The sequence below is a fragment of the Oncorhynchus masou genome, chromosome 33 (assembly GCF_036934945.1).
Source record: "Oncorhynchus masou masou isolate Uvic2021 chromosome 33, UVic_Omas_1.1, whole genome shotgun sequence".
Classification (NCBI taxonomy): domain Eukaryota; kingdom Metazoa; phylum Chordata; class Actinopteri; order Salmoniformes; family Salmonidae; genus Oncorhynchus; species Oncorhynchus masou.
Genome location: NC_088244.1, coordinates 6,971,444 through 6,984,378, shown reverse-complemented (window position 1 = coordinate 6,984,378; position 12,935 = coordinate 6,971,444). Strand labels below are relative to the sequence as shown.

At 45.1% G+C, this 12,935-nt stretch overlaps 1 protein-coding gene across 2 annotated transcripts in view; it reads right to left on the bottom strand.

The window, feature by feature from the left end:
- LOC135527745 (copine-5-like) overlaps positions 1 to 11,937 on the bottom strand; it is a 188,911-nt gene extending 176,974 nt beyond the window's left edge. For both annotated transcript variants that reach the window (XM_064956278.1, XM_064956279.1), the window contains exon 1: positions 11,515 to 11,937. In XM_064956278.1, the coding sequence (XP_064812350.1) occupies positions 11,515 to 11,624 (110 nt within the window). In that variant the 5' untranslated portion in view covers positions 11,625 to 11,937. The remainder of the gene's footprint in view (positions 1 to 11,514) is intronic.
- Between the last annotated feature and the right edge of the window lie 998 nt (positions 11,938 to 12,935).

The window sequence follows — 12,935 nt, the reverse complement described above, 5'->3', positions numbered from 1 at the left end:
TTGACTTTGGGGGGCTGACTAGTTAAGCATGCTCAAGTTCTCTTTTTTAACTTATTTCTAGTTTGTTTCACAATAATATTTTGTATCTTCAAAGAGGTAGGCATGTTGTGTAAATCAAGGTATACAAACCCACCCCAAAATTTTTTTAATTCCAGGTTAAGGCAACAAAATAGGAAAAACGCAAAGGGGGCGAATACTTTCGCAAGCCACTGAAGTACTTTAAAGTAATTTCACTTAAGTACTTTACACCACTGCACGTATGCATAAACATGGGTGGGAGTACACACACACACACGCTTGCACATACACACAAACTGACACAAGCGCGTAGCTTACACTTGTCAGGAACAAACACACACATTCACAAATACACACATTTATCAAAGAGCCATCAAGCTGATATGACGTGTATATTGAGAATCCCATTACATACAGCATGAGTAGCAGCAACAGGTGTGGATGAATGCTGCACAATATAGATCAGAACACTCAGAGCTGCTTTGAGACTCTCTGTGTGAACTATTACAGCAACCAAACTTCAGACCCTGACTGTGATAATACAAGCCCCTGTATAACTAATTATCCTTATCAGTGATTGAACTGCTCTTTATATACTGTAGTCAGCCAGTCAGACAGCCAGTCAGCAAGCCATTTAGCCAGCCAGTCAGCCAGCCATTTAGCCAGCCATTTAGCCAGCCAGTCAGCCTGCCAGTCAGTCAGCCATTTAGCCAGCCAGTCAGCCAGCCAGCCTGCCAGTCAGCCAGTCAGCCAGCCAGTCAGCCAGCCAGCCAGTCAGCCAGCCAGCCAGCCAGCCAGTCAGAAGAGCTTTCTATTCAACTCCAGGTCTCTCTACCACTGATCTTGTAAACTCAGGAAAAAAAGAAATGTCCATTTTTCAGGACACTGTCTATCAAAGAAAATTCGTAAAAAATCCAAATAACTTCACAGATCTTGCTTGTTTATTTTTATTTATTTTATTTCACCTTTATTTAACCAGGTAGGCAAGTTGAGAACAAGTTCTCAATTACAATTGCGACCTGGCCAAGATAAAGCAAAGCAGGTCGACACATACAACGACACAGAGTTACACATGGAGTAAAACAAACATACAGTCAATAATACAGTATAAGGTGAATTCACCAATTTGTAAGTCGCTCTGGATAAGAGAGTCTGCCAAATGACTTAAATGTAATGTAAATGTCTATATACGATGTGAGCAAATGAGGTGAGATAAGGGAGGTAAAGGCAAAAAAAGACCATGCTGGCAAAGTAAATACAATATAGCAAGTAAAACACTGGAATGGTAAATTTGCAATGGAAGAATTGAGTTTGAGTTTGAGTATATTTTTATTTTTACAGGGACAGTGCACATTAATCAACGTTTCGGTAAAAGTGCCGGTTTTAGCCACCCGGCTAATTTTCAACCGCAGTCCCTGGGCAGGTTATTAAAAACAATTACAATATAGACAATAGCAACATAGAACAAGCAAGACATTGCAACATAGGACAAGCAAGACATAGTATACAGACAGAGCAACATAGAACAAAAAGCAGCAAGACAAAATTCATAAAAGCAACAAGACAAAATTCATAAAAGCAACAAAGTGTTTCCACACTTCACAAGCTACAGACAACAGACAACATGGAAAGCGGCAACACACAGCTAGGGACCATGTTCACAAATCTGATTGACCTTTAGCCATGTCTTCAAGCATTTTGTGAAAGTGTGATATGTGGTGCAGTTATGTGTGTCTGATGGCAGTGTATTCCAGACATGGGAAGCTCTCACAGAGAATGCAGATTTACTAAAGGTGCTTTTCCTTAGGGGAACTATACAGTCACCTCTCATGGCAGACCTTGTGGATCTGCTGCCATATGTCTGGGTTTTCTGTTTAACAAAAATATTGAGTGGAGGGGGAGCCAGGCCATTAAGGATCTTGAATACAAGACATGCGTCGGTGTATTGCACAAGATTTTCCCAACTCAAGAGCTCATGCTTTCTAAGGATGTGACAATGATGATGGCTATTGGGCTTCCTATCAAGCACTTTGAGAGCCTGTTTGTAGACAGACTGAATAGGTTTTAATGTTGTACAGCAAGCTTGGGCCCAACTAGTCAAGCAGTATGTTAAGTGGGGAGTATCATAGAGTTGAAGTACAGTTTTGCTACCTCTGTAGTCAAACAATTTCGTATAAATTGGAAATTAGCTAGGTTGAATTTAGTTATTTGAATTACCTTTTTCACATGCTTTTTAAAAGAGAGGTTGGAATCAAGTATGATGCCAAGGTACTTAAAATCGGATACCACCTGGAGCTTCTCCCCTGACACATAGACATCTGGCTCAGTAGCATCTGTTGCCCTCTTTGTGAAGAACATGCAAAAGTTTTTTTCACATTGAGATGCAAACACGAGTCACTGAGCCACTTTGTAACCTGGACCATTACAGTAGTGAGTTCTTGTGCAGCTTGTTGTTTGCTCTTTGCATGCACATATATCACTGTATCATCTGCATACATTTGAACTTCAGACCCAGTACAGACAGAAGGCAGATCATTAATGTACAGGCTGAACAGGAGGGGCCCCAGTATTGACCCTTGGGGCACGCCCACATCATAGCTGCGAGTGGGCGACAGCTCATTGCTCACTCTGACACACTGAGTTCTGCCTTCAAGGTATGATTTCATCCATCTCAAGGCATCAGGGGAAAAGTTGAACTTGGACAATTTTGTGATGAGAATCTCATGGTTAACAGTATCAAAAGCCTTCCTTAGGTCCAGAAACACAGCCCCAACAGCACCCCCTTTGTCCATCTTGGACTTCACATTTTCCAGAAGAAAGCAGTTGGCCGTTTCTGTGGAGTGTTTCGCTTTGAAGCCAAACTGCATGGAGTGTAATGTGAAGGGGCTGTTGTTGAGGTGGGCAATCAGTTGTTCTGCTACACACTTTTCAACAACCTTTGACACCACAGGTAGTATACTAATGGGCCTGTAGTTACTCACGTCAGCAGGGTCGCCTGATTTAAAGATGGCCGTTATTATGGCCGACTTCCATACCCTTGGAAACACACCGAGACCAATAGATGTGTTGGTGACCTTAGTAATGGGGCCAATGAGTGACTCTTTGTAGTTTTTAAGAAAGGTAGAGTCCATCCCAAACACATCTTTGGCTTTAGAGTTCTTTAGTGAGCTAATCACCTTGTTCACCTTTGACTCAGAAACCTCCCTTATGATGAAGACAGGTTGAGTGTCATTCACTAGCACTGAGCCCAAGAAACCAGTGGAGGGGTTCTGTGTGGAAATAATGGGGTGCAAAGGAGCAAAATAAATAAATAAATTAAATACAGTAGGGAAAGAGGTAGTTGTTTGGGCTAAATTATAGGTGGGCTATGTACAGGTGCAGTAATCTGTGAGCTGCTCTGACAGTTGGTGCTTAAAGCTAGTGAGGGAGATAAGTGTTTCCAGTTTCAGAGATGTTTGTAGTTCGTTCCAGTCATTGGCAGCAGAGAACTGGAAGGAGAGGCGGCCAAAGAAAGAATTGGTTTTGGGGGTGACGAGAGAGATATACCTGCTGGAGCGTGTGCTACAGGTGGGAGATGCTATGGTGACCAGCGAGCTGAGATAAGGGGGGACTTTACCTAGCAGGGTCTTGTAGATGACATGGAGCCAGTGGGTTTGGCGACGAGTATGAAGCGAGGGCCAGCCAACGAGAGCATACAGGTCGCAATGGTTGGTAGTATTTGGGGCTTTGGTGACAAAACGGATTGCACTGTGATAGACTGCATCCAATTTGTTGAGTAGGGTATTGGAGGCTATTTTGTAAATGACATCGCCAAAGTCGAGGATTGGTAGGATGGTCAGTTTACAAGGGTATGTTTGGCAGCATGAGTGAAGGATGCTTGTTCTTACTCTCCATGGACTTTACAGTGTCCCTAAGTATTTGTAGTTGTCCACGTATTCTAAGTCAGAGCCGTCCAGAGTAGTGACGCTAGACGGCGGGCAGGTGCAGGTAGCGATCGGTTGAAGAGCATACATTTAGTTTTACTTGTATTTAAGAGCAATTGGATGCCATGGAAGGAGAGTTGTATGGCATTGAAGCTTGCCTGGAGGGTTTTTAACACAGTGTCCAAAGAAGGGCCAGAGGTATACAGAATGGTGTCGTCTGCGTAGAGGTGGATCAGAGACTCACCAGCAGCAAGAGCGACCTCATTGATGTATACAGAGAAGAGAGTTGGTCCAAGAATTGAACCCTGTGGCACCCCCATAGAGACTGCCAGAGGTCCGGACAGCAGACCCTCCGATTTGACACACTGAACTCTATCAGAGAAGTAGTTGGTGAACCAGGTGAGGCAATCATTTGAGAAACCAAGGCTGTCGAGTCTGCCGATGAGGATGTGGTGATTGACAGAGTCGAAAGCCTTGGCCAGATCAATGAACGGCTGCACAGTAATGTTTCTCATTGATGGCGGTTAAGATATCGTTTAGGACCTTGAACGTGGCTGAGGTGCACCCATGACCAGCTCTGAAACCAGATTGCATAGCAGAGAAGGTATGGTGAGATTCGAAATGGTCGGTAATCTGTTTGTTGACTTGGCTTTCGAAGACCTTAGAAAGGCATGGTAGGATAGATATAGGTCTGTAGCAGTTTGGGTCAAGAGTGTCCCCCCCTTTGAAGAGGGGGATGACCGCAGCTGCTTTCCAATCTTTGGGAATCTCAGACGACACAAAAGAGGTTGAACAGGCTAGTAATAGGGGTGGCAACAATTTCGGCAGATAATTTTAGAAAGAAAGGGTCCAGATTGTCTAGCCCGGCTGATTTGTAGGGGTCCAGATTTTGCAGCTCTTTCAGAACATCAGCTGAACGGATTTGGGAGAAGGAGAAATGGGGAAGGCTTGGGCGAGTTGTTGTGGGGGGTGCAGTGCTGTTGACCGGGGTAGAAGTAGCCAGGTGGAAAGCATGGCCAGCCGTAGAAAAATGCTTATTGAAATTCTCAATTATGGTGGATTTATCAGTGGTGACAGTGTTTCCTATCAGTGCAGTGGACAGCTGGGAGGAGGTGTTCTTATTCTCCATGGACTTTACAGTGTCCCAGAACTTTTTTGAGTTAGTGTTGCAGGAAGCAAATTTCTGCTTGAAAAAGCTAGCCTTGGCTTTTCTAACTGCCTGTGTATAATGGTATCTAGCTTCCCTGAACAGCTGCATATCTCAGGGGCTGTTCGATGCTAATGCAGAACGCCATAGGATGTTTTTGTGTTGGTTAAGGGCAGTCAGGTCTGGGGAGAACCAAGGGCTATATCTGTTCCTGGTTCTAAATTCCTTGAATGGGGCATGTTTACTTAAGATGGTTAGGAAGGCTTTTTTTTAAAAATATCCAGGCATCCTCTACTGACGGGATGAGATCAATATCCTTCCAGGATACCCCGGCCAGGTCGATTAGAAAGGCCTGCTCGCTGAAGTGTTTCAGGGAGCGTTTTACAGTGAAGAGTGGGGGTCGTTTGACCGCTGACCCAGTACTAATGCAAGCAATGAGGCAGTGATCGCTGAGATCTTGGTTGAAGACAGCAGAGATGTATTTAGAGGGCAAGTTGGTTAGGATGATATTTATGAGGGTGCCCGTGTTTAAGGCTTTGGGGAGGTACCTGGTATGTTCATTGATAATTTGTGTGAGATTGAGGGCATCAAGTTTAGATTGTAGGATGACTGGGGTGTTAAGCATGTTCCAGTTTAGGTCGCCTAGCAGCACGAGCTCTGAAGATAGATGGGGGGCAATCAGTTCACATATGGTGTCCAGAGCACAGCTGGGGGCAGAGGGTGGTCTATAGCAGGCGGCAACGGTGAGAGACTTGTTTTTAGAGAGGTGGATTTTTAAAAGTAGAAGTTCAAATTGTTTGGGTACAGACCTGGATAGTAGGACAGAACTCTGCAGGTTATCTTTGCAGTAGATTGCAACACTGCCCCCTTTGGCAGTTCTATCTTGTCTGAAAATGTTGTAGTTTGGGATTAAAAATTTCAGAATTTTTGGTGGTCTTCCTAAGCCAGGATTCAGACACAGCTAGAACATCCGGGTTGGCAGAGTGTGCTAAAGCAGTGAATAGAACAAACTTAGGGAGGAGGCATCTAATGTTAACATGCATGAAACCAAGGCTATTACGGTTACAGAAGTCATCAAAAGAGAGCGCCTGGGGAATAGGAGTGGAGCAAGGCACTGTAGGGCCTGGATTCACCTCTACATCGCCAGAGGAACAGAGGAGGAGTAGACTAAAAGCAATAAGAATTGGTCGTCTAGAACGTCTGGAACAGAGAGTAAAAGGAGGTTTCTGGGGGCGATAAAATAGCATCAAGGTATAATGTACAGACAAAGGTATGGTAGGATGTGAATGGATATGTTATAGTGAGCAGGACTAGAGGCTCAACAGTGAAATAAGCCAATAAACACTAACCAGAACAGCAATGGACAAGGCATATTGACATTAAGGAGAGGCATGCTTAGTCGAGTGATCAAAAGGGTCCGGTGAGTGGAGAGGTTGGTTGGGGGTCACAGCGATTTAGACAGCTAGCCAGGCCATCGGTAGCAAGCTAGCATAGGATGGAGGTCTGTTATTAGCCACCTCTTGCGTTCCGTCAGTAGATTAGTGGGGTTCCGTGTGGTAGAGGGGATTAATCCAAATCACCCAACAACAAAAATAAAAACAATAGATATAGTTATTGAGGCCCAAGAAGAAAAAAATAATAATAATAATAATACAAATAAATAAATAAATTGTCCGATTGTCTATTCAGATAGCAGCCGATAAGATGGGCGCAGATGGGCGTTCAGGTAACGTCGCTACGGAGGAGCCAGCCGGATAACTCCTTCGGGTAGATAACGTCGGCAGTCCAGTTGTGAAGGCCCGGTGGGGCTCTGCGTAGGCAGTAAAACGGGTCCGGATAGGTGACTGCAGCCCAGGAGTGATTGATGGAAATCTTCAGCTGGCTAGCTCCGGAATAATTGATGTTTGCTCCGGAATTGACAAAAGTCACACGGATAGCAGCTAGCTAGCTGTGAGATCCAGGTAGGAGTGTCCAGAGTTAGCGGTTGAAATCCAGGGGCATGGGGAGAAAAATTGGTCCGGTATGTTCCGTTCCGAGCCGCGCTGCGCTGCGCCGTACAAAACTGCCGATAGATTTCCGAGCTAGGATAGCTGATGACCACAAACCATGGTTAGCTGAATACTAACGATTTGCCAGTAAAGAAGCTAACTAGCTTCTGGATTAGCTTCTGAATTAGCTTCTGGATTAGCTTCTGAATTAGCTTCTGGATTAGCTTCTTGGAGGATTACAGATTTGAGGTAAATAATACTTTTTTTAAATATAAATTGGTGATGCGGGTTGCAGGAGAGTGTTTTGAAGATGAGTTTATGGAAAATTAAAAAATGTATGTGAAAAAAGTTGTAAATATACGGGGCACGACAAGACGAGGACAAAAGACGTCTGAACTGCTATGCCATCTTGGATTATAGTAAAGGGTTTATAAACTGCTTCCCATGCTTGTTCAATGAACCATAAACAATTAATGAACATGCACCTGTGGAACGGTCGTTAAGACACTAACAGCTTACAGACGGTAGGCAAATAAGGTCACAGTTATGAAAACTTAGGACACTAAAGAGGCCTTTCTACTGACTCTGAAAAACACCAAAAGAAAGATGCCTGCTCATCTGTGTGAATGTGCCTTAGGCATGCTGCAATGAGGCATGAGGACTGCAGATGTGGCTAGGGCAATAAATGCAATGTACATACTGTGAGATGCCTAAGACAGCGCTACAGGGAGACAGGACGGACAGCTGAAAGAATTAGCGTTACACCGAGGCCTGTACTCTGGAGCGGGATTGATTTGGAGGTGGAGGGTCTGTCATGGTCTGGGCGGTCTGGGGCGGTGTGTCACAGCATCATTGGACTGAGCTTGTTGTCATTGCAGGCAATCTCAACGTTGTGTGTTACAGGGAAGACATCCTCCTCCATCATGTGGTACCCTTCCTGCAGGCTCATCCTGACATGACCCTCCAGTATGACAATGTCACCAACCTTACTGCTCATTCTGTGCGAGATTTCCTGCAAGACAGGAATGTCAGTGTTCTGCCATGGCCAGCGAGGAGCCCTGATCTCAATTCCATTGAGCACATCTGGGACCTGTTGGATCGGAGGGTGGGGGCTAGGGCCATTCACCCCAGAAATGTCTGGGGACTTGAAGGTGCCTTGGTGGAAGAGTGGGTAATTTTTTGATTTTGACCCCCCCCCCCCTTTGTTCAGGAACACATTATTCCATTTCTGTTAGTCACATGTTGGAACTTGTTCAGTACATGTCTCAGTTGTTGAATCTTGTTATGTTCATGCAAATATTTACACATGTTAAATTTGCTGAAATTAAACGCAGTTGACAGTGAGAGGACGCTTCTTTTTTTGCTGAGTTGATGAAATTTCAGATATTTATGATGGCAATTATTCTGTGCTCAGATATTTATGATGACAGTTATTCAGATATTGTCACACCCTGATCTGTTTCACCTGTCATTGTGCTCGTCTCTACCCCCCTCCAAGTGTCACTGATCTTACCCATCATCCACAGTGTATTTATACCTGTGCTCTGTGTCTGTTGCCAGTTAGCTTGTGTTTTTCCTGTTTTCTAGTTTTCCCAGTTTTGACCATTCTGCCTGACCTGACCCTGAGCCTGCATGCCGTTCTGTACCTTTTCACACCACCCTGGATTACTGACCTCTGCCTGCCCTGACCCTGAGCCTGCATGCCGTTCTGTACCTTTTCACACCACCCTGGATTACTGACCTCTGCCTGCCCTGACCCTGAGCCTGCATGCCGTTCTGTACCTTTTCACACCACCCTGGATTACTGACCTCTGCCTGACCTGACCCTAAGCCTGCCTGCTGGTCTTTATCTTTCAGACTCTGCTCTGGATTACTGACCTCTGCTTGCCCTTAACCTGTCATTTTCCTGCCCCCCTGTTTTTGTAATAAACTTTTGTTACTTCGAAACTGTCTGTATCTGGGTCTTCCCCTGAGCCTTGACAGATATTTAGGATGGCATTTATTCTGAGTTGAGATATTTAGAATGGCATTTATTCTGAGTTGAGATATTTAGAATGGCATTTATTCTGAGTTGAGATATTTAGAATGGCATTTATTCTGAGTTGAGATATTTAGAATGGCATTTATTCTGAGTTGAGATATTTAGAATGGCATTTATTCTGAGTTGAGATATTTATGATGGCATTTATTCTGAGTTGAGATATTTAGGATGGCATTTATTCTGCCAGTTTAGGAGTGTGTGGTGAAACGTCAATGACCAATTAATTGCACTTCTTGGAGAAGAATATATGAGGGCGCTTGATAGTTTCGCATGTTTGGTTAGTTTTTTTATTTATATGATTGATGTTGTACTAAACAGCCATATCAATTTCATCCAGTTAATAGAAAGTTGTTATTCCTATTTATTTATATATTTGTGTGTGTGGGTGGGTGGGGGTGTGGGCGTGGGTGTGGGGGTGGGTGGGTGGGTGTGGGTGTGTGTGTGGGTGGGTGTGTGTGGGTGGGTGGGTGGGTGTGGGGGTGGGTGGGTGTGGGTGGGTGGGTGTGTGGGTGTGTGTGGGTGTGTGGGTGGGTGGGTGAGGGTGGGTGTGTGGTTGGGTGGGTGGGTGGGTGTGGGGTGTGGGTGGGTGGGTGTGCGCGTGGGTGGGTGTGCGCGTGGGTGGGTAGGTGGATGGGTGTGGGTGTGCGTGTGTGTATGTGTGTGGGTGTGTGGGTGGGTGTGGGTGTGTGGGTGTGTGTGTGTATGTGTGTGCGTGTGTGGGTGTGGGTGGGTGGATGTGTGTGGGTGTGCGTGTGTGGGTGGGTGTGTGGGTGGGTGGGTGAGGGTGTGTGGGTAGGTGGGTGTGGGTGGGTGGGTGGGTGGGTGTGGGTGTGGGTGTGGGTGGGTGGGTGGGTGTGGGTGTGCGCATGGGTGGGTAGGTGGGTGGGTGTGGGTGTGTGTATGTGTGTGGGTGGGTGTGGGTGTGTGTCTGTATGTGTGTGGGTGGGTGTGCGTGTGGGTGTGTGGGTGTCGGTGTGTGGGTGGGTGTGGGTGTGCGTGTGTAAGTAGCTCCAAGGGTACAGACCACAAGCAGCATCAAAGCAAAGCCTCTGATCAATCTCTCTCCTCCTTCAGGTCCAATGACATCATATTAATTTCTGATAGCTCTGTGAAAAACACATTAATTGGCGGCTTTGAGAAAACTGCAGGCTGTGTCCTTTAAGTTACAACGAGGAATAGCCAACACAACATGGATGTGATGGCCTCTGTCAGAGAGAGAGAGAGGCGTGGATAGAGAGAGAAAAAAGGAGGGAGGGAGATAGAGAGTGAGAGATAGCGAGAGAAAGGAAGAAGGGAGAGAGGGAGATAGAGTGAGAGAGAGAGAAAGGAGGGAGATTCAGAGTGTGAGAGAGCGATAGAGAGAGAAAGGAAGGAGGGAGATAGAGAATGAGAAATAATGAGAGAAAATAGGGAGATAGAGAGCAAGAGAGAGAGAGAAAAGAGGGAGATAGAGAGCAAGAGAGATAGAGAGAGAAAGGAGGGAGATAGAGAGAGAAAGGAGGGAGATAGAGTACAAAACTGCTCCAGTAGCACCAATCACCAGACTTCACATTAGCAGTAGAACCATTGTATCAGATTTGAGTGACATCTTCAGATGGACTCAAAGAGACAAGAAGAAACATGTTAACAGGCTTTGTTTGACCATCTGTTTATTTTCCACGTCCCTGACCTCTTCATGGAAATTGAAGACTGAAACCAATACAAGAACAGTCGAATTAGGGTACAGTAGCCCATACTTTTACAATGAACCTGGCCAAATGATTTCGGCTTGACGGCTCTATTGTCCTTCCAAGAACCCCACCCCGATCCAATCCACAACATTATCGTGCGGCACAGTGGTCGTCACTGGTTGAGGGAAAGACTCGGCTACATGTAGTCTATTCATCCTCTACATTTCACTGCAGGCACCAAAGCATTGATTAAAGGAACTTCTACCCCCGCGCCAACAAACTCGATTTCAACTGTGGCACGAGACCGTTTTATTTACAGGATGGAAATGTTGCGCAGCAAGAGCTTGGGGAAGAAGGTTTAAGCACCCACCCCAAGTAGTCCCTACCCTTTTAACATAATATTAGGAAAATCGATTCAAAGTTAGACATGACATTTCCACATTAACCACAACACAGAAAGCAGGTTTCTATAGCCAACCGCTGTCCTCCTTGCGCATCAGAAAAGCAAACTAGAGGCTTCTTGATGAAATGTCAGACCGTTACAATACTCATTAAATAACCCATCTAACTGTAATTGGCAATGAATTGCATCATTACAATGAAATATAGCCTATCAACTCTCCTGAACGCGGAACTGCAGTGCCCTGCCCCGTATTTTCCAAAGCGCAATGGACCTATCCAAAGTCTGTGAGAGAGACGGAGTAATCAGCTGGCTCAGTGAGCTTACCTGCATGACACTGTGATCTCCACTTTGGTTGCCGGGATTTTTCCCGCAATGGGATCGAAGTCACACACCGCAGCCATGCTATCCAGCTTGTCCATTACGTCTCCCTCCATGCGCGCGGGAGACCCGGGACAACTCCCCTGTTCACTCAGCCTGACCGGGTGCAAGTCTCTCTCTCGAGCGTTTCACCAATTCTCACGCGGTCCCTAAACCAGGCGCGAGTCCGCAGCGAGCTTTCCACTGAGAACAGAGGGACCAACCGTCAGTGGATGAGCAGATGAGAACAGGAGATCCGAAGTTCAGCCAAATCTGTGAAGTGCTCTCCATTCAATATATACACCACTATACAGAACGCTCGTATCTAATGGAAACGCGAAGTAACTGTAGGCCAATTGATTTATAATGGTGCAGTTCAAACGAAGTCACAGTGTGCTCTTCTCTCTCTGTCTTCAGGCAGAGTAAGTGATATCTACTGGCGAGCTTTTGAAAAAGTAAAATCTCACAACGAACAACTCCGCCCCTTTCTGCATTCTTTCACATAGGCTACTGCCTGAAGGCAAGTGCGACTGGCTGACTGACAAACTAACTGAATGACTGGCTGACTGACAAACTAACTGAATGACTGGCTGACTGACAAACTAACTGAATGACTGAGTAACTGACTGACTGCCACACAGTGCGGAATCACTGTATTGATTAAGGACAAGGATCATTATATCGCTCCAAATTATTTATCGTGGCTATTAACATCAACAGCTAACTATCGGACACAAATTAATGGATTAGCCCTTTAATAATTAGACCATCTTAAAAGTGATATTAGTATTCGAATTGTGTAGACTAAAAGTCACTTTTTATAGCCGATAGCCTACTTTTCTACCCAAGAATTTTAAACGGAAGTGAACAAAGATATGACCTATTTCCCTAAATGTATTAAAGAGATTTACAATCAACATAAATCAATTAGTCCAAGTCCGACAAGGCTAATGCTAAGATTAACAAATTGACGCAGAACAGTGATTGAATGCATTATTGAACCTGCTGTGCATATTTTCTACAAGATACATACCCTATTCTTAATCAATGTTAAATCGATCCTGCCCTGCCTTTCTGAAGTCTTCGACAGATCACAGACCATTTCTTCTCGCTATGCAATCTGGTTTCGGAGATTTCTCCTGGGTGCACCTCAGCCACGCTCTAAAATCAAATCAAATCAAATGTATTTATATAGCGCTTGTACATCAGCTGATATCTTAAAGTGCTGTATAGAAACCCAGCCTAAAACCCCAAACAGCAAGCAATGCAGGTGTTGAAGCACGGTGGCTAGGAAAAACTCCATAGAAAGGCCAAAACCTAGGAAGAAAACTAGAGAGGAACCAGGCTATGAGGGGTGGCTAGTCCTCATCTGGCTGTGCCGGGTGGAG